The 22337-nt window shown below is 39.3% G+C and overlaps 1 protein-coding gene across 1 annotated transcript in view; it reads left to right on the top strand.

The window, feature by feature from the left end:
- The window catches only part of Grm3 (glutamate metabotropic receptor 3), a 212260-nt gene that overhangs the window by 117988 nt on the left and 71935 nt on the right, over window positions 1–22337 (top strand). The window contains exons 2-3 of the mRNA XM_034518734.2: window positions 3777–4385; window positions 21206–22061. Of these exons, the coding sequence (XP_034374625.1) occupies window positions 3918–4385; window positions 21206–22061 (1324 nt within the window). The 5' untranslated portion in view covers window positions 3777–3917. The remainder of the gene's footprint in view (window positions 1–3776; window positions 4386–21205; window positions 22062–22337) is intronic.

Genomic DNA, 22337 nt, shown 5'->3' with positions numbered 1-22337 from the left:
TGAGGTAATGTTTTAATTAATACTCCTGTGTTTGGGCTGTAGGCATTATTTGTACTTCAGTGTACAATTTTCATTTGCTCTCTGTTTGTCCTCAAGTTTCAGATATTGTAGCAGTTTATATTTTCAAACTGAAGATCCTCAATCTATTCAGATCTATTCATTTTCTTATTTCATACCAGTTATATACTGTCTTACCACTGAAATGTGCAAAAGGGGAAAAGCATCTGGGTAATTAGACAGTTAATGAGATTAAAACCATGCATTTCCCTGTTTCAATCCTTATTTGCCATGCTGTGAGTTAAGAGTATAGTGTATGCAGCCCCTCACAAAATTTTCATTCAGTATCTTCTGGAGTGTAAGTGGCATATTAAGTCCTGGATACACAAAAATAGCACACATACATACACACACACAGGTGTAGGGCGGTTTGCACACTCATGGGCATGGATCCTGTTGGGCAGTTGTGGTTCCTGCAGCTCCAGGGATCAGCAGAACTGCGGGATTTTTGACTGAGCTTACTCCTCACCACACTGGGCAGACCCATGCCCAGGCGTGGTGAGATCTCACTCAGTCTGAAGTTCCGTGGGGGGCAGGGCTCTTGAGTGGACTGGAGGCTTGTGGTTTCCATCCTTTAGGCTCCCAGACACCACTGGGGCTGCTGAAGAACAGAGAAACAAGGGAGAGAGAAAACCCCAACAATGCCCCATGGGAAAGAGACTCTTTGGCTATTGTACTCTCTTGGCTAACTCGGCCACCCAGCGGGAGATTAGGTGGCATCAGCAGTGGTGGTGGCTCAGCTCATTAGTTAAAGGCCTACTCCACGATTCCCCACAACAGGGGCCCCAAAGAAACGAGGAAGTACATGGTTTTAAAGGATTTATTGTTGTGGCGGGTGATAGATGAATCTGGCTGTACCCCCCAAAACTCAGGGCAGACCTGAGTTAAATAAGGAGGGAAGAGGATCTGGGAAAGAATGCTTAATTGGCCACACCCTCTGCCCTTTAGGTATCTCATTAGTATGTAGATCTCTTCAGGCCCTCTACCTGTGGAGGTAATACAAACCTCTTGGGAGGAGCTGCATTACCATACATAACCGAAAGGCGTGGGTCAATGAAGGTGTTGGGGGGAAGGGGAACTTGGTGTCAGGAGCCTGGAGTCTGGGGGCATGGCCAAACACCTACCTTCATCCCATTGGGGTCTGGGGTTCGAGGCATGTGCTTGTCCAGGAACCAAGCTATCCTTTCACAGACCTCTGCCCCACACACAGGGACACAGGCCTGCTTGCACACACATGTTCATACACATACACACACTTGTGCACACACTTGCACACATACATACATTCACAGGGGCATGTACTTGCTTGCACATACACGCTTACATATACATGTTTACACATGCGTGCTTGCACACACATTCTTACACACATGTTTACATACATACTTATTCATACATGCTTGCATACACATGCTAACACGTGCCTACACATACATGCTTGTATACACATGCTAACATATATGTGTATACATACATGCTTGCACACATGTGCTTACACACATTTACACATGTGCTTGCACACACACTACTTGTGGAGCAATTATGCCTTCATATGCAATCAGTTTTAGAGTAACATGATGATTCACCTGAGGTGTTGTTTTTCTCAGAGTACATTCTCAACAGGCAGTTAAGATCCCTGCAGACTATAAGGTCATCATTCTGTTTTTAGGAATCAGTGTCAAACCCCCTTCACGCCCTTTTTTAAGGGATTTTTTTTTAAGGGATCAAAAAATGTCAGTAGTTTTTAAAGATATACAGTAAACCTTCTTTGAATTAATTATTCTCTCTGATTAGGCAAATAAAATTGTGATTTTTCTAGAGCAATTCCTGCATCTTCATTATTAGTGATAATGATCGGTGTCTTTTGCCTTCCGGTGATGGCACTTATACTTCAAAGAGAATTGTACACAAGATCAAAGGAATGAGATAATTGATGTGTAACCACCATAAAGAATGGCTCTCTGCTATCAACTTAAAAAAATACATTGTTTTAAGAATTTCTGGTGCTCTGTGGCAGATTGTGCAGAGAGGCTCTAGGTTAACCTTAAGCATTTCAGTGGCTGCTGACATCTCATAGATTCATGCCTTAATTGATGAATTTAACAAAACTCAGATAATTACATGTTTCAAGAAAACAATTCATCCTTTGCCCAAGTGGTGAAAACGCCCAGAAGCTGAGTTCTAAAGGGCACTGCTATCGTGAGAATGTCAAAATGTCAGAAATGTTGAGACATACCCTGGACTAAGACCTGTCTTGAATTTGAATCTTTTTTTTTTTTTTTTGATATTTTAATAATCCTAAAAGCTCTATCATTCATTCCCAAGAAACATATAAGGAAAGAAATATGGATAAGAGCACTAGCAAATATTTCTTGAACAAATTGCAACAGGAATATCACGCAGAATTTGGGGGATTTAACTGGGAAAGGGAAATACAAAAAGAAAAACAAAAAGGAAACAAACAAAAAGCACTTATGATATTCCTGATGTTTCTGAAATGTCTTCATTAAGACTCCAGTCTTAATATCATAAGTATTTGGAGGAGAGAAGACAAAAGCATCCCTTGGGAAGAGCAAAGGATGGTCACAAACATCTGTGCGTCCCCTAAAATGCACATAGTCTAATGTTTCTGGAGCTGAAGATTTAAAAGCAGGAATAGAACAAAGTCGCCATGTATGATAAGCTGTAGGACTACAGCACTCACTAGGGATGAGGTCATAGAGCACAGCGAGACACTCAAAGAAGTCAGGTTCTAAAGGGAAAGTCAAGGAAAGGCTTACAGACTGGTAGGAAATGGGTCACAGTAATCAAATCTGTGTACTAGAATATCTCTTCCAGAGAGATACTTTTCAGCCTGTTAGCATTTGCTGATCTATCTGAGAGTATACAAGCTCTGCCCAAAGCAATAATCCACCGTATAAGCCCAGAACCACACTCATTGCAGTCCTTACGAAGATTTTCATTGTGAGAGCCACATCAGTACTTGCCTAACACCTCATAAATACTTGCCTAATACAAAAAGCAGGCATCATACTTTCCACCATAAGATAAACAATAATAAATTTTGAGAAAGAGTTTTCTTTTCTGGGGTCATAAAAGGGTACACTGAGGCTGAGAACAGTTCTACTGAGGCTACCACCATAGCTGTGCTACAGGTGACAGGAACCCATCATGAAGACATAAAGGTCTGTGGCTTCAAAGAGGTTGAACAGGAAGATTCTTTAGTTCTTATGGCTAATTGGAAGAGTGTTGAAGGACATGAAGGGGACAGAACTCCCGAGGGCAAATTTCTGGCTTGAGAGCTTAGATACAGAACTAAGAGGACATTGATTATATATAGACTCTGAAAATGTTTCAGAGATGTGTGGCTAAAAAATACATAACAAGCCATCAGTGCTGGAACTCAGAACACATTTAAATGGTAGTTCAAACTTGAAAAATGTTAGTACAGAAACGGGAAGTAGGAATGGGGGGGTAGCTATTCAACAATGAGATTTGTTATATACGGAGAAGTAAAATGAGAATGGTAATAGGAAATAAGCCACACTGTATGTAAGGTCTTAACAGATAGATAACAGTCAAGATTCCAATAAAAGCCAACTGAAATCAGTACCAGAGTTGGACTGATCAATTTAGGCATCCATCAATGGTCTTAACATCTATATAATTATTGTTGCTTTTATAAATTGTTTTTGTTCATATAACTTTTATCTCTTTAGGAATCCGGTGACGGGCTCCTTTAGCCCTACCCTCCTTTATCTGAAGGACAGGCCAGAGATCCCACTTGGAAATGAGAGAAGACTAGAAGAAAACATTGACTCCACCCAGTGATATCTCCAAGAGATCCAGGACCAGGATTCATGAAGATGTTGACAAGACTACAAGTTCTAATGTTAGCTTTGTTTTCAAAGGGATTTTTACTCTCTTTAGGAGATCACAACTTTATGAGGAGGGAAATTAAAATAGAAGGAGACCTTGTTTTAGGGGGCTTATTTCCTATTAATGAAAAAGGCACTGGAACTGAAGAGTGTGGTCGAATCAATGAAGATCGAGGCATCCAGCGTCTGGAGGCCATGTTGTTTGCCATCGACGAAATCAACAAAGACAATTACTTGCTCCCAGGAGTGAAGCTGGGGGTTCACATTTTGGATACATGTTCAAGAGATACCTATGCATTGGAGCAATCACTAGAGTTTGTCAGGGCATCTTTGACTAAAGTGGATGAAGCTGAATATATGTGTCCTGATGGATCATATGCTATTCAAGAAAACATCCCTCTGCTCATTGCAGGAGTCATTGGTGGTTCATACAGCAGTGTTTCCATACAGGTAAGACCAGTAAATGCTACTGTAAACAGCTGTATCACTTTTTTTATGTTGCAGGATAACAGAATTCGATGTTGCTAATAATTTTATGAATGGATGATATTAATGACTCAATATTTAGTTTTAATATTTAGTATTTTAATATAGAACATTCTGCCACTGAAAATTACTTTGAAGTATATTGGATGGTTACAACAAAACGAACAGCCACCAAATTTAGTGGCTCAACACAATTATTTATTAATGTACAATCTGAAAAACAGTTGAGTGGATGAGTAAAGGCTCAGCTATAAGGGGTACTTTTCAGGTTGTCTCCTTTCTTCTTCCTGTAATCGGTGAGATTCTCAGAATGATTTTAGAGTAATATCAAAGATACAAAAGAATGCATGTACAACTTCTTAAGCTCCTTCTAAAATTCTCTGCTATATCATATTCGCTACTCTCCCACCAGCAGAAGCAACTCACAGAGCTCAAAGTAAAAGATTGAGAAAAAATAATCTGTCCACAGTATGAGTGCTGCAAAGTTACATATCATGGTCCTTATAAGTTGACTTGTATTTGGGGCCATTCTTGCTATCAATGACCAGAAGCTACAGGATCTCTAAACCCTATTTTTCACACAACCTTTTTGTTCTTTCTTCAGAGATTATATATATATATATATATATATATATATATATATATATATATATATATTTCCTCAATGAAAGTATATTCAGAGAAGCCAATTAATAGAAATTAGGAGAGAGAGAAAGAGAGACAGAGAGAAGAAGAGACAGAGAGCGGGGAGGAGAGACGGGGGAGAGAGACAGATTTTAGCATACAAATTAGATAAGTTAGCTCTCATGACTTCATTAGAGAAAAAAGAAACATCTCAAACTCCTTCAGTGCTCACCCACAAAGCCACAGAATTTTAGAGCTAGAAAGGGGCCAAGAAGTCATCCAGCTCGATTTCCTCACTTTCCCAATTCCCCCAAAAGACTGGCTTCATGAAAACCCCCCTCTCTAGGCAGAATGAGAGCTAGGCCTAAGATCGATCTTTTGTGCTGTTTCAGCTACCCCAACTGCTCCAATGTGCTACTTGAAGTTCAATATTTTTTTTCTCATGAGAGCACTAATGTTGCAGTAATAGAAGTTCATGATTCTAAGAGGCACATACTCTGCCTTCTACTAAATTACTATAATCAAAACCCAAGCACTGAAGGACGTGATAAGATATGTCCTTTATATGTCACAATCCCACTTAAAGAGACTCTATTGGCATTGGCATCACCTTATTTTTATATTCCAGATTTGTGGCACTTAAAATTCTGTATATAATTCTGTGCTGTTCTAAATGAGCTATTTCAAATTTCATTCCTTCTTCAGAGCACACAGTCATATTATGAGTAATTAGGATAATTAGTTTTTCATAAACACCCTTTAACTTTATTAGAAGGGTAGAAAATGTTGCACATCTCAGAGCAGATCATGTAAATTTTGCCATTGCTTTTATACTTGAGTCAGAAGAGGTGAAAATCTTTGTTTGAAAAGAAGAAAATGTAAGTTCTCTATGTAGCACACTTTAATAACAATCTTACCAGCAAATAGTCAATCATTTTCCAAGTACTCATATCCAGTTACTTTCAATAAAGGATTGCATATATGCTTTGGGGACACTTGACTTTCCCCAACAATAAGTCTTATTTTCCATGTGCCCAAAACCATTTCTTATAACGATATGACAAACTACCTTACAAATATTTATTTTATTTGGCTTTGCTCTTTTGATACTATCCACTGTTCAGAAGTCAGGCTAGTTTAAGGGGAAAAAGAAACATGAAAAATCCTGTACGTGTTATCAATAGAAGATGTGTCTTCATCATCAAAGCACTTGATTTACTATTGCATTCACTGGCTGTGGGCTCTCTGACTGAAGTGTTCCATTTGTTCTAGGAACTTAAAGCACTCGTGGACATTAATAAGAAAACACTTCTGTATCCACCTCTGCTTCACGATTACTGGGAGGGTGGGGGGCATACATCCTGGAGCTGGTAACTGTGGTGACAGCAGGAACCTGTCTTAAGTCTTCATGACTTCATGACTATGTCCTGAAATGTTGCACTGAAAGAGGATGAAACCGAGCAGAAATAAATGAGCACAAATCTATCACATGATTTTTGATACACACCTTCCATGTCATGGCATTCGGGTATAGACCAAAGTTCAGAGTTTCCTGCTGAAAATCAGGTTAGTGAGACAGGATCATAGAGAGTGATATTCTCCATCTTCCCTCCTGTGGCTCCATCAGCAGTTTAGATGATGCAATGGTCTCTGTTGCTGACTTTTGTATTGTTGTGGCAGAAGCACCTGACAAAAACTATATGTAAGAGAAAAGGTGCATTTTAGATCACTGTTTCAGAGGGTCTTGGTCCACCTCAGTGAGGAACACATGGCAATTTCATGCATCTGAGGACAAGAGACACAGACTTCCCAACAGGGTTGAGCAGGAAGCAGAGAGAGATAGATCAGGGGTCAAGTAAAAGCCTGCCCCTCTGGGTGAATTCTGCCAGCTAAGCCCCTCCTCCAGTAGGTCCACAGCCTCCTAAGCTTTTAAGACCCTATAGTTCCAATTCAAACCTTGGCCGGTCCTCTGTTTAGTCTGGATGGTTTTATTTTCTAAATTGATTCAAAAAGAGTTTCTTCTCCAGCTTCATTTCCCCACTAAAGGAGAGGAATTCTCCCAAAGGCAGCAAAGGAGGCAGGAGGCACCTTCTGTGATGTTAGCTCATATTGTTAGGCAGTGTTAGTAAAAACTACATGGAATGCAGGATTCTTAACTACTTGCTGGATTAAGCTGTATCACCATCGATGAAGACCTGGATAATTATTCTCCCAATATGCTCATTAAGAACGACAAACCACTCTGTGGTAGTTCCTTTATAAAGCAGCCAAATTGATTTCTTAATTCAGTCATCAATGAATGCAAACATTCAAATACTTATACATGACCAAATATACTTAGGGGATCTACCCACACCCTCCAGTGAACAGGTTTCTTTTCAAAACATTTTAAAAACTGCCCTGGTGTCCTCTATAAGCCTACAAGCCTCTCACTTCAGGGAATATCATGCTTTAAGAAGAGACTCAGGTCGATTGCCTTCAGCTAGGCAATTGTCTTTATGGCACTTACTTAGGAGCAATGTTTATGCTAGCGCCTTTTCAAATGAGCTGCAGTTAGTGTCTAAGATGCCCAGTCCAATGTTCTTCCGTGAAATGATTCTAACAGGTTAGAAGATGCACTCTTCCCCTGGCTAATCTTCCCTGTTTGGAGCATCTTTTTACCTGGAACATATGAGGTGGAAGATGACCCAGTTAGTGCTTGGCCCATGAACACTAAAGCAACCTCAAAAAAATTGAAATTTGTGTTCTAGAGCCTCTAAAAGTCGAGCTCCTGGTAAGGGCCAAACTTTGTCTAGAAAGAATGTGTGGACTGCTTTCAGTTGACAACTCAATACAAAGAGGCCAAAAATAATAATGAGCAGAAAAGAATGCAGTGGACAGGAGAAAGAGTTTTAGTTCCATTTAAACCCATAGCTGTTTTATTGCCCCTTAGAAAGTTGCTTTCTTATACACTAGTGGGCAGTATCTATACGGACTTTCATATATGAAACAGTGTTCTCATTTTGTACCTAAACTACAATGTCCTTTAGCTATCAATAAGTCTTACCAAATCCTACTTCTTCATCCTCAGCTCAAATTCTATCCATATTGAGAATGGCTATTTCTAAGTTCCTCCTAAGGCCTTCGATTCTAATTCATTAAATGGTTTGTCCATTTACATTTCTGTTAATGAATCATGTGTATTTCGCTTTGTGCTGCAAGCACATGAAATAAGCTCTCTGTGATTTTGTTGGGGATTGGTTCTAATGCTTTGTCTTATTTCAGCCCCCAAAGAGCCACACTTCCAGACCTGAGGGTCCCTGCCCCCAGCTAGCTTTGATTGATAATAAAGAATTGCTGTACAGCCATTGGCTGGGCAAGGAGAAAGCGCAGGGCAGGACTTTTAGATTGTGCAGGCAGGAGACTGAGAGTAAGAGTTTGGGAAAATGGCCCTAGGCCAATTGGGTCTGAGGTAGCAGAGATGAAATGTTGATTTAGCAAGTTGACTTAAGAAAGTCGGAGGGGAGAACGTATCTAGCTGCAGGGAGAATTACAAATACCCAGTCATTGAGCTAGTCACAGCATATCAAAATTAGCTGGTATGTGTGTGTTTGTGTGTGTGTGTGTGTGTGTGTGTGTGTGTGTGTGTGTGTGTGTTTGATTCGTGAATCCAGAGAGCTCTTGGGCAGGTGCTGCATGTGCAACCAGCCAGGAGCCAAAGCAGTTTAACTAATTTACCACTACACAATTTATTGAGTAAATTTTTTCATAAAATTCTAAGAATTAATATATGATAACCTGCTACACTACCTTTAAAAGACAGAAAACTCTTACATGAGTTTTGGAGTGGGATCACAGCCATTACCCGCTATGCTAGATCACTCTAAATGCTCATGAGTAAGAAGTGAGCCTTTTCCTGAAATGGAAAACTGTCATGTAAAAGACAGATGAGGATACAGATGAGTGCCTTCTTCTCCCCACTGTCTACACAGTGGCCCTCATCTGAGAGCTTCTTGCAGGCTTACACACATTGATTCTCAGACAAGTCTAAGACTACATCCCACTGGCTAAATGGAACCATGCTAGATAAGATGAGAGCCCCATGCTGGCTTGCATCTGGCTCTATGTGGTTTTTCCACAGAAAGGTTAGATAGAGCTGGGCCTGATGGTACAAAGCTGTGATACCGCTAGATATTTTGGAGACAGAGGCAGGAAAATTGCAAGTTCAAGGCCAGACTGAGTTATAGAATAACTTCAACAATAGCCTAGACAAATCAGCAAGACCCTGTAGGAAAATCAAAAATAACTAAATAAGGTGCAGATATGGTTACATGGTAAAGAAATTGTGTAACATTCACCAGGTCCAAGGTACAATATATGTAGATGTGAATATGACTATGGATGTATACATATGGATATGGGTGTGGACATGAATATGGATATGCATGCATACATATATGTGTATTCACATACATGTTTATATATATATACATATACACATACATGTATATATAACATCATCCTGCTTCCTGATCTGTCTTTACACGACATTCAGTTGTGATCCCAATCCAAAACTCATACATACATACACACACGTACATACACGTATGTGTGTGTGTGTGTATGTGTGTGTGTGTGTGTGTGTGTATGAGAGGGGGGGGGGTTGGGGAGAGAGAGAGAGGAGAGAGTGTGAGAAGGAGTGGGAGAGGGAGTGGGAGAGAGAGAGAGAGAGAGAGAGAGAGAGAGAGAGAGAGTTAGTTAAATATTGCAACTAGAATGTTTATGACAGAAAACAACTACATTTTCAGTGTGTCTCTCTATAAAACATTCGATATAATGATCAAAATCCTGAGTCCAACCTGTTAAGATTTATTTAACATCCCACATTTGAGATGGAGGTGTCAGCAGTACTTCACTCACAGGTCCATTTCTCAACCTGTTCATTTTAGTTGTCATTTTGTTTCCTTCAACAAATTCATTCAAGATGTGTAGTTTCAAGAGGAAGGGATACTCCTTGAAAGAACGCACCAAGTTCAAATTCTTCTAAGTTCTCAAAACATCTTACTCAAAAGTTGTCTCAGAGACACTGTATTCCCTTCTCAGCCTCCCATTCCAAAGCAATCTCAGTCAGCTTGTTGTCTGAGACCTTCTATTGCTCTTGCTCAGCTTCCCAAAAGAAAGGGTAGCACTGTTCAAGGGCCATATCACAAGAAGGGATGCACCACTGATAGAAAGCAATTAAAGGCGTTTTTGCTAACATTTCTTGATTGTAGAAAATTCTCACCACAGGTAATTACCTAAGATACACTGTATCTCCCTCTGCTTTAAGGTTAATTTGTTCCTTAATTAATTCCCCTTCTGTTCTATATTTATTAGGAAATTACTCTAGTGAGAGACAAGAGGCTGCCACCCAGACCACCATGCATAGTGTGTGAATTTACAGGGAAAGAATGGCCCATGTCCGTGAGCCATATTTATATTATAGGTCTCACTGGATGATGGACACCATGGGCTGAAAAGCAAGTAATCCATCATTGCTAAGATACTATTAGCAAATGATTTGTGACTATAAATTACTAATTAAATTAGTTGAGATAAGACTCTTGACACTTTTAGTTAAAACTAAGCGATTACTGGGGTTTTTTAAGATTTATTTATTTATTTTATGTATGTGAGTACACTGTTGCTCTAGTCAGACATATCAGAAGAGGGCATCGGATCCCATTACAGATGATCGTGAGCTACCATGTGGTTGCTGGGAATATAACTCAGGACCTCTGGAAGAGCAGTCAGTGTTCTTAACTGCTGAGATATCTCTCCAGTCCCCAAATGATTGTTTTAATGACTCAAAATTTCCTTTCGACATCACTGTTAAGTAAGCCCCTTTTCAATAAACCAGTAGAACAAGGTTAGGTATTGTAATATAGGAAGTACCAACCTTAGCAATTTATCATGATGAAAGACCATTGATTTAATGTAGTAGAGGTGTTTTTCCTAATCCATGGGAAAATGTAAGTTGAGAGCTAACAGTGTTTTTCCAATTAGTGACTTGGGGGATTTAAGCATAATGTCCCCCAAACACCTGCAGTTAAACTCTGAGCAAACACCCATACTCCAGGCTGTTTATCAGTAGGACTTCAAACACTAAAATTATAATGTCGCTATTTTTGACAACACCACCTGGCATATTATGGAAATCCCTCTGTTACTAGTGACAAAGTCTTAATTCTTGCCAGCTCTTTGACTTCATATCCAACATTGGGAATTGCAGCACAGGAAAAAAACACAATAACAACAATACTTCCCAAATATTATGTTCTAAATATAGATCAGAATTTTTGCCAGGTGGTCAGAAGGGCAAAACATTTTCAGATATTTGCCACCAGCAGCTACAGTTGAATGGGCCAGGTGTGCATCCCAGGGACTAGGCACGGTGTGCATCCCAGGGACTGGGCACTGAGCCTAAAATCTGAGTAGACATCACCTGGTTCTCGGGAGTCTCCATGGAATGCAAACTGGGCAACTAAACACTCTCAAAGTAGAATGCAGGCAATGATACACAATTTTTGGAATTTTTCTATAAAAGGCAAGGGTTGATTGACATTATAAATAAACGTGAATTTACCATACATTGCCTTTGTTTACCTAGTAGTTTTAAGATAATTCATTTATACTAAATTTAAAACAACCCAATGATAATGGTAGGTTATTGCTACCCAGTGAGTTTCAACTGCAAGCATGGGCTATTTAACACTCTTTAGCAATTCCCTATACTGTAAAGAACATCTTGTGTTATCTTTTCTGAGTCGATGTCAGGAAGTTAAAATTCTTCAGCCTTCCTACAGTTTCCAATAACTGTCATAACTTATGACCTGCTTCCTCTCAAGATAGCGACCAACCAATGATACAAACTAAAGAATGTTCAGAGTAATTACTATTAGCCAATTGAAATAAGTTTTAGAGAAGACTTTTTCTTTAGCACCTTGATCTTGATATTTACATTAATCTGTACAGAGTTACTAGAATTACGGGCCTCCTGGCCTTCATGTACTCAGTCCATATCAGAACAAGTATTCTGTCCAAGTGAGGGCCTTCACCTAGTGACTTTCAAGTTAGATGCCGTTCCACTGTGATGTTTTTAAAACTGTTTTTCATATATTTCCTATACTTAAATTTTTAATTTTTATATCCTAAATAACATAGATCAAAATATTCATTGCTGCCTATAAAGCATTTGGCTGTCTGATTGCAACCTCCATGTCTTTACCATTTCCTGTTCTATGAGTCACTGGCGTTCTGGTGACCTATCTGATATGAATAACGAAATATGCACCATCTCCACTATTTGACTTGTCTCTCCTACTTAAAAGCCCATCTCTCTTATCTCTCCCTGGAAAGCTCCCACTTACTTTTCCAGTTCAACCTTACATATTATGACCTGCCATATCTCACGATCAGTTGTTCTTTGGTCTGTGCCTTGTGATTGTATCTTCAAAACGTGATCTCCCTGCCTATTTTTTCTTTATTGCCTGGGAGAGAATAACTTCCTTGAGGACAATGAGGACTTAGGTTTATTTATTTCACAAAAATCTACATTTTTAAAAATAATCATTGATAGACATCATCTTTACCACTTTTAAAATATTTTACCTTAGGCTAAATTAGTACTTAGTAGTCAGGAAATTAGTACTTCCCACATACTGCCATTTAATCCTTATGTAGCTTCATGAATCTAGGAATTAGTGCTATTCCCTTTTCACAATGATGAAACCTGTGCCTAAAGAAATAAATGACGCTGCCTAAGTTCACATAGCCAGGGAAGGAAGCAGCTGACATGGAAATGCTGGTCCAGCCCTGGGTACTGAACCACTACACACCTTGCATACTTTGTGCTAACAGCTTTTCTCAAGTGATACACAAAAATAATCCTGGATAACACTGTTCTAGTCCCTACCAATAACACCATGTATGTCCCTCTTCCCTAAATTAGTGCAGGACCTCAAAAGTAAGCAGTCATCAAGAAAAAAAAAATTAGGCTATAATCCTAGGCTCACCCAAATTTTTACATTTGATTAACAACCAGACGCAGTAATAATGACGTTTTATAAATAATGGCATCTTTGCAATACCATTGTGTACAAGTAACTTCAGGGGCTGCAGAAAAAAAATATAGCTTAAGTTAACTTGTAACTCTGTTAAATCTTCAAAAGATATTCCCATAAATCAATCTCTATGCCAGTAAAGGATGCTTCTGACATGTCTTTTGGTGTTGAGTATCCTGAGAATGCTTTGTAAGTATGGCTGTTAAACATAAACATTAGATAAGATACCACAGGCCCCTTATTACTGTATGGAACTGAAAATAGTTCGGCTTTAAGACTTCTCTTGAAAATTAAGTCAGGGAGAAAGAGGGGGATCAAAGACAGATTTGGTGATTCTCTGGGTAAAATGACTTTTTTTTTCTTTTTACATTATGTAACTACTGTCTAAGTCTGAGTAGAAAATAATTCCTAAGATAGATCTATAAGGATAAGGGAACAGACATAAACTATAGTGTGGAGTGGCATTGCCACAGCAGAACTCCTAGCCTGCTTTCTGAAGTCTGTCCTCTGAAATAATATGATTCAAAGACTCCTTCTTAATCTGAGTATCTTTTCAGTCGGATTGATCAGCCACAAGGACAGGAAACCAGATAAGCTTCATGACTAATCAATCCATTGCTTCCCAAAGAGGAAAGCACAAGCAGACGATCCAGACTCAGACCACAGGTGCTTAGTGGGATGGATTCAGGGGAAATTCAAATAGAAATAAGGACAGTTGGGGACATCCTTACAGGTCTTTTTCTTGGGGTTTCCATGGATCATCATTGGGACTATGTCAAGATGGAAAATGGCAAGAAGCATCTTTGGCTCATATTTTCAAAGCCCCTGGAATGTAAGCATAGGTGGCTTTTACAGATTATACTGAGCAGACTGCCATTCACGCTACTATTATCATATTATATAATTTCCTAAATTCAAATTAACTCTTACCATTTTATAGTGTTTTACCCTCTTGATGGTGGGGGGTGGGGCATGTTTCCAGATGTGCTGCAGCTAATGTGTCCCCCCCCCCAAAATGACTAATCCCTTTTTGCAATAACAGTATGATTGGCATCCTTTGTGGACAGATAACTCATGTGATGTGAACAGCTTGAATTCCTCAGGCAATTTCTCAACTACAAGCCACCTCCAGTTCTAGTTTAAAATACAAGCCAATCTGGTATTTTGTACAGCTAATAGTTTAATTTGATCTGTCTGAAGAGGAAGAGCACTGGGGTTTTTTAGACTCACAATTTCTGGAACTTCTTCACCTGGTAACTGGGCTGTGAGCTAGCAGATGGTTCAAAGTTCAATCCTCAGTGGCTTATATATAAGCATTTAATTAAACGGACTAAATAAAAATGCACCTCTGCATAAACTAAAGAACAATTAAAGGTGTAGGCTTATTCTTAGAAAACAACCCCAAAGAGATGTGTACTGTGAACAGCACAGAACAAAAGGCAAAGCTACCGAGATTATTATGTTAGGTCTCCAGATCCCGGAGACAGCAGCAGTGCTTTCTTTTTCAAGTGTATATAGCTCAGGCCTACAAATAGCATCTTTCTTGGAAGTGTCTGCTGCCTCCTCCTGTCTGGAATTCTGTAACTAAGCATAGGTCCACATGAAAGCCAGTTGTCATCGTTCCCTTTAGTATATGAGCACAGACTCAGAAGCTAATGTTATAAAAGTTCTGAAAATAACTCTCGTGGAGGAAAACCACATTAGTGAGTACTTATTCATACTAGACCCTGAAAGTGCATGGCCTCTTCGGTTTTGGTTTTGGTTTTCATTCTTTTTTTTTTTTTCCAAAATGACATTGTGTCAAGCAGAAAGTCTAAAGCTTGTGTGTGAAATGGTCATATCAGGGACAGCCTGGGCAAAAGACTTGACACAGGTGACACAGGTAACTCTGACAAGTTTGAATTGACATTCTCTTTTTTCACAACATAAAAAGAATGATAGACACCCTGAGTCTTTCCCAGAGTTCATATTCTTTTGTTCTTCGTGATCAAAGAATCACCAAAATCAAGGCTGCCACCTAGAATAATCTGAGGGTGAAAATTGTCAAGAAATACAATTCCCAAATAAATTAACAAAAAGCATGTAATTTTTTACATTCTTGAATTAAAAATAAATGCTAATATATTTGTGACTTGCTAGGCTACAGTTAAAACCTAATTCCTGGATAAATTCAAGGCACCAAAATATGTACACCCCAAAAGTAACCTTGCATATAAAACTAGTATGAGCCAGCTGAATAGGCCAGAGAATAGAGGAACTTGTCACCACCAAGCCTGACAATCTGAGTTTGATCCTCAGGATCAAACACCATGAAACGGGAGAACAAACTTCTGTAATTTGTCTTCTGACCTCATGCTCATATCATGGCATGTGCTTCTATGCCAATGTACATGCATGAACACACATGCATACACACATACACACACAATAAATGAGTAAATAAATAAATGGAAAACAGTAATATACACTGCATCTCACTGATGTGAACTAGTATTTAGATTAGATAGTAGTACCTTTCCACAATTATAATTGGTTATTGGAAAAGAACATTTTTATATATTCCTGAAGCAACTGATCTGACTGGTTAGATATCTGTACACCATGCATTTTTCACAAGAGAAATCCTACCTTGCCTGAAGGCCTTGGGAACAATTCATTGGGTTACGCTTGCCTTAGTTTTATGTTTATTTGAGGACAACTTGAATATATGTGGTTTGATTAATCAAACTTCATGATAAGGCTCTTAATTGCTTTATAATCTTTATGGAACTGGAAGAATTGCAAACACAACTGATATAGAATTGGTTTTCTTTTGCCTGTTCATGCAAACATAATTTGGATAAACTGGTTTTAATGGCATGAAAATCTTGACTGAGAATCCCTAAATCTCGAAATGAATTTCCTATGTACCATTTTGTTTTGATGAAAAACTGGACACAAGTAGTAAAGAACTCACATTGCACAGCAAATTGATTATTTGAAGTGTCGAACATATGTAAGAGCTTGAAAGAAGAAAAGAGAACGGAGAAATGCTGTAGTTGCATTATAATCTCAAAAAAATTAATAAGAAAAAGTGATAATGCATCTTCAGTGGGACAAGAGTTAGGGTAAAATGTCAGAACTGTGAAACATATTACTGATCCTGAGACATTTCTAAAACCGGGTGTTTGAAAACAGGAACTGACTGGATTGGCTCCTCTCTGTCCAGTTTTGAAGAACTCTGAACTGAATCTCAAGTGAAGGAAGCACTCACTACTCACTCTTTGACACTTCAGCCCCCATGTGAATGACAACCTCCGACTTTCGTTTTGTACTTTTATTTTTCCCAGTTTTCATAAAGAAGCCTGACTTGTGTCATTTAGACTTAAACCCAGAAACTTCCATCTTGGCTGATGTAATATCACCTTGCTTGTAGAAAGGGAGCCTCATCCTCCTCAGTGGGTGGGCTCCATCTTAGCTTTTCTTTCTGTGGCACTGTACATTTTAGAAAGTCACTTGTGAATGTCAGTATCCTCACCTATAAAATAGAGGTTTAGAACACCATTATTAGGCCTTAGAGCACTAGAAGTCCAATAATCCTGAAGCTTGTTTTTAGTTTTTTTGAAGAGTATTGATGAAAAATTTATTCTTACTTGGCCGCTATATCCTCAGTTTCTTCGAAGCTACTCCCAACTAGGCATGGTGATGTATTCTAACAATCCAGTCCTCTTCAGGCTGAGGCTGAAGGATCATTAACTCAAGGATAGCCTGGTGACAGCAAGTTGGAGGCCAGTTAGATATGCACAGAGATACCCTGTACCTCCCCACCCCCGCAAAATCTGCTTTGAATATATTTTAAATTTTTGCTCTGCACATACTTAGTTTGTTAGCCAACTTCGTTCCTTTTGCACAAGACCCCAGGTAACATCATTAATGTTGGGTTGGAGTCATGATCCTCCAAGGTTCTTCAGATTACAATTCTCTAAATGGGTCAGCTGATGCTGAACATCAAATGTGCTCGTACTGAGTTCATCCTAGGAACTGCTTCATTCATGCCTAAGTGTTTGCACCATATCTGTTAGAAAACTAGAAAATTACCCAAACCATGCCTGTTACTGTATGCTCATTCTTCATTTATGTTTCCTGAATTTGCCCTTCTCCTTCTTCTTTTATCCTTTAGTCCTTCCCACTATTCATTTATTTAAATGACTTTATAATTTAATCTTCATTTTCCAGAATTCACTGAGAGCGATAAACTGAATATACTTTTATGAGCTTTTCTTTCTTTCTGGAGAGATTTGGTATAAGATAATTTTTATCATATTATTTTCATTTGTATCACCATTTTCACATTAGAATACATTCTTACTGAGAAGAAAGAAAGGGGAAATATTTCCATCTTTTTTAGAGACAGAATCTCTCTATGAAGCCCATGCAGGCCTCAAGTTCCCCATTCTCCTGCCTTAGCCCACCCAGGTTCTAAGATTACTGACGTGCATCACCGTGACCAGCTATTATTTTATGTTTATGGAGTCAACTTCTCCAGCCATTAGCTCTGTTTCTACCAACCGCATCTTCTCATGAAAGACAAGTTAAAGCAAAATAAAAACAATAATGAAATACACTTTCTTTCCCATATTTCATTCTGTCTTCAATGCTCATGGGTTCATTGTTAGCTTCACACTGAGCACAGAGATGTTCCCAACACACCTAGTTCACTTATCCCTTAACCCTCAGTTTCTCCAGTGTGGTTTGGGGGGGGGGGTATCTTCTCTCTCTTTTTGAGACTAGATTATATGAATTATTTTGAAGTCATTCATCTGCTCTTAAACTACATTACTTAAATAATCTCTATCTATGCAAAGTATATATCTTCTTTTAAAATGCTTCTGTCTAAACATATAACTAGGTCTTGGTTTTCTTTCCTCCTCTCCTACTAATAATAACATAACTGGGTAACTTTCTTCCTAATTTTACACCACTTTCCCATCCTTAGATGGTTCTTCCTTTATCATCCAAAATGATGTCCAGTGCTGGAATTTTTCTTACTTCATGCTTTCTCCAAAAATCCATATGGCCAGTTAGCCAGGCAGGAATGACTTTAAATGCCCAATTTTAAACAAATGAGACAGAGAACTTAGCAGACAACTACCTGGGTATCTCCCAACCCCAAGTTTAAATTTTACATAAAAATCTCAGAGGTCTAGGAAGATAGCTCAGTGGATAAAGTGCTTAATGCAAAAGCACAAAGACCTGAAGTTGGATCCTCAGGCTCCAAAAAAAATTTACATAGGTAGCACATGTCTGTGATCCCAGCTCTCTTATGGCAGGATATGAGGTATAAAAGGAAGAACCTCCAGAAGGTTGGGATACATAGAAAAGCAGAGGGTGAGCAGTGTCCCCTGAGGCTTTCCTGTCCCTCCACTTATATTCTGAGGCAGGCATGAATTTGCATTCACACATGAATATACACATGCAAAGAAAACTCCTACTGACATCAGTTAGATAGTGTCTGATATACACCAAACACTTACCATGCTCCTCTTTTGTGTTCTCCCTGGCTGAATGTCTCCACATTCCAAGCCTCAAATTGATGACCACACAAAAGAGGTAAAGGGGAAGGCAGGAGAAGACCACCATGGTATTGGAAGTCAAGTGCCTAACTTTGCATCTTGATTTTCTGCTATACTCATAATTGTAAAACTATTTAAAAGTTTCATGAATTCATAGAATTTAGTTTTTCATGTTGACATGAAGATAATATTTACCTCAAAAGGCCCTTGTAAATAATAAAAAAATACATGTGTAGATTTAGACACACACACACACACACAATCATTACAAATAGTAACTGATGTTATAAGAAAATAGATCCATAAAAACACACAAACCAAAGTATGAATGTTGTTCCCCAGAAATTAAACTAGACTGAAAGAGTGAGGAGAAAGAGCAGAGAGTAACAATTTGCCTTCTGTGGTACCTACTTATTAATTCAGAATGATTATTTTATAACTAAGGAAACTAAGTTTAGAAGAACAATTCACCATAATAAGAGTATTTCAGTACTTTATGCTAGCATTATTTTGTTATAAATGTGTTTATAATGTAACTCAGAATGGCATCACTTTATATGATTGCTCAATGTTGTTCAGTATAGGCAATACAGTTGACATTATACTGAGGAGAGAGTTCCAACCTTGCACCTTAACTCAGCAACTATGTCCTTTTTGGTGCTACGCAGAAACTCACAATCAGGTCTCTGTACAGAAAAGAATTACCTCACCACAGCTACAATAGTACCACGTAAGTCCAGTGAAGTCAGGTACTAGGAGTGATGGCAGTATTGGTTCAGGGCTACCTACCCATTCACTTATCCTGAGTAACCAAAAAGTATCCCTGTGCTCTGATCATCCAGTGTATGCAAGCCATTCTGTGCAGAAGTTTCCAGTCCTTAACAGAGAAGAACTGCGTTCTACCTATTTATCCAACCATTTGCCTCCTCTTTAGGTTCTAATTTTTCATTATTTGGTGTGTCACATCTCAGATTTTTTCAGCTGTCCTATGGGAGTTAAGTGAGAGTTACTGGAACTGGAAACTATATTGATATTTTTGATAGCCCTGACTATATCAGGGTTATTTTTGATAGCAGGCCAGTTCTCCGATAGCATAACGTGTAGCTGTGCATGAACACGGCTGTTCGTTTCCTTTGCTACGTGAAATAAGAATTAATCAGGATTCAGGTGCCCATTGCTTCATGTCGCTTATGTTGTGCTCAGAACTGTGCATTTCAAGATTATCTCCCTGCATGTCATATGTAAACCCCAAACTTCAATTGCCAGAAGAAAAAAATTCAAAGTACCTAAGCTTACTCCAACATATAATCTTTGGAAATATTCTACTTGTTTTAGTGAAGTCGACACAGAGGACTATGTAACTTAAAGTCAGTAAAGACAGTACTTTTCAAAGCTAGGAAGAATAAAAACAAATTTTGTTTGTGTGTTTGTTTGTTTGTTTGTTTATTTATTCTCAAAACAGGGTTTCTCTGTATGTGGCACTGGCTGTCCTGGAACACACTCTGTAGACTAGGCTGGCCTCAAACTGAGACATCTGCCTGCCCCTGCCTCCCAAGTGCTGAGATGAAGGCATAAACCACCATCACCCAGCTATTTCTTACTTATACTGATATGTGTAACTATATATTTTTTTCAAATATTTCATGTAGTACTTCTTGATAAACTAGGACCACTTCTCTTTTGTCCTATAATAAATTAAAATAGTGAAATGTTGATAATTAACTTATAAAAAATTTAAATTTTTTACTCAGCATAGGCTCGAAATATGTCAGAGTTCTCAATCATTCTTAACAATCTCATCAATACTTCTTCATCTGAATTTTAATCAAAAATACCATAAAAAGAGCATATGTGCGTGCTTTCCCTTTATAAGTTAAAAAAAAAAAAAAACAAGGCAAAGAAAAAGTTAGTGTAGTTTCCGAAGTTTGTCAAATTCTATATCTAAAATTGTGAATGATCTGAATAGAATTTAAGTAGAATTTATTTTTTTTCTTTTGCTTAACCTAGATAATAAATGTCTAATTTGGATTGTCCATGTGGCACTCAGTTCCCAAATTAAACTCTTTCAGAGGCTGCCATTTTTAGCGAAAGAGGGGGAAGTGCAAATTAAACACCCGGGCTCTTTCTGTACAACCACAGCCAAGTTGTCTGAAAACCGAATTTGGCCACTTCACTGTAGTTCATTGTCTGCTGAGCTATAGCAGGACCCCGGGAACTTAAAATGACCACGTTCAGAGCCTCTGAGCAGATTTCATTAGTCTGGAGTCTAGCTCAGAACTTAAGAAGGTCCAGTCACTGTGGCCTCCTATTTTTCATCATGCTCTTCTCCAAAACAAACATTGCCTACTTTAGATCTGCTCCCTAATATCCAAACACGGTACCCAGAGAGGTATCTGGTAAAGGTCTCAAGAAGTGACCTCCACATGAAAAGAAAACTGGTAACAGATGTGAGTGTGTAATGATTTCTCGCACATAGTCATTTGCTTCTGGGTTTTTAAAAAGGTACCTCTCTTTTCTCCCTGCTCAGGTGGCAAACCTGCTGCGGCTCTTCCAGATCCCTCAGATAAGCTACGCCTCCACCAGCGCCAAACTCAGTGACAAGTCGCGCTATGATTACTTTGCCAGGACCGTGCCCCCTGACTTCTACCAGGCCAAAGCCATGGCCGAGATCTTGCGATTCTTCAACTGGACTTATGTGTCTACTGTTGCCTCTGAGGGTGACTATGGGGAGACAGGGATTGAAGCCTTCGAGCAGGAGGCAAGACTGCGCAACATCTGCATCGCCACTGCTGAAAAGGTGGGCCGCTCCAACATCCGCAAGTCCTACGACAGTGTGATCCGTGAGCTCCTGCAGAAACCCAATGCACGTGTCGTGGTCCTGTTCATGCGCAGTGACGACTCAAGAGAGCTGATCGCTGCAGCCAGCCGCGTGAATGCCTCCTTCACCTGGGTGGCCAGCGACGGCTGGGGTGCACAGGAAAGCATCATCAAGGGCAGTGAGCATGTCGCCTATGGCGCCATCACCCTGGAGCTGGCATCCCACCCTGTTCGCCAGTTTGATCGCTACTTCCAGAGCCTCAACCCCTACAACAACCACCGTAACCCATGGTTCCGAGACTTCTGGGAGCAGAAGTTCCAGTGCAGCCTCCAGAACAAGAAAAACCACAGACGAGTTTGTGACAAGCACCTGGCCATTGACAGCAGCAACTATGAGCAAGAATCCAAGATCATGTTTGTAGTGAATGCAGTGTATGCCATGGCGCATGCGCTGCACAAAATGCAGCGCACCCTCTGTCCCAATACCACCAAGCTCTGTGATGCAATGAAGATCCTGGATGGAAAGAAATTGTACAAGGATTATTTGCTGAAAATCAACTTCACAGGTGAGCAGTGAGCCTTTAATTGTCTTCTGTGATATGAACAAGTGGGGTCAACCAGGAGCCAAAGGCCTCTGCTCCTAAAGAGACATCCTTGTTTAGAAGTTTATAGCCACACAAAAGGGGGTTCAGAATCTTAAATATCCCAAGACGTAATGCAATAATAGCTCTGTGATGATAGTCTTGTTCATTTTTGACGAATATTTTGGCTAGTACACTACATGAAACTGAAAGGCCCCTAGGCTGGGGCGATGTTCCCACTGCGGCAGCCGCCGGGAAGGG

The sequence above is a fragment of the Arvicanthis niloticus genome, chromosome 15 (genome assembly GCF_011762505.2).
Source record: "Arvicanthis niloticus isolate mArvNil1 chromosome 15, mArvNil1.pat.X, whole genome shotgun sequence".
NCBI lineage: Eukaryota > Metazoa > Chordata > Mammalia > Rodentia > Muridae > Arvicanthis > Arvicanthis niloticus.
This window is presented reverse-complemented; position numbering and strand designations above follow the sequence as displayed.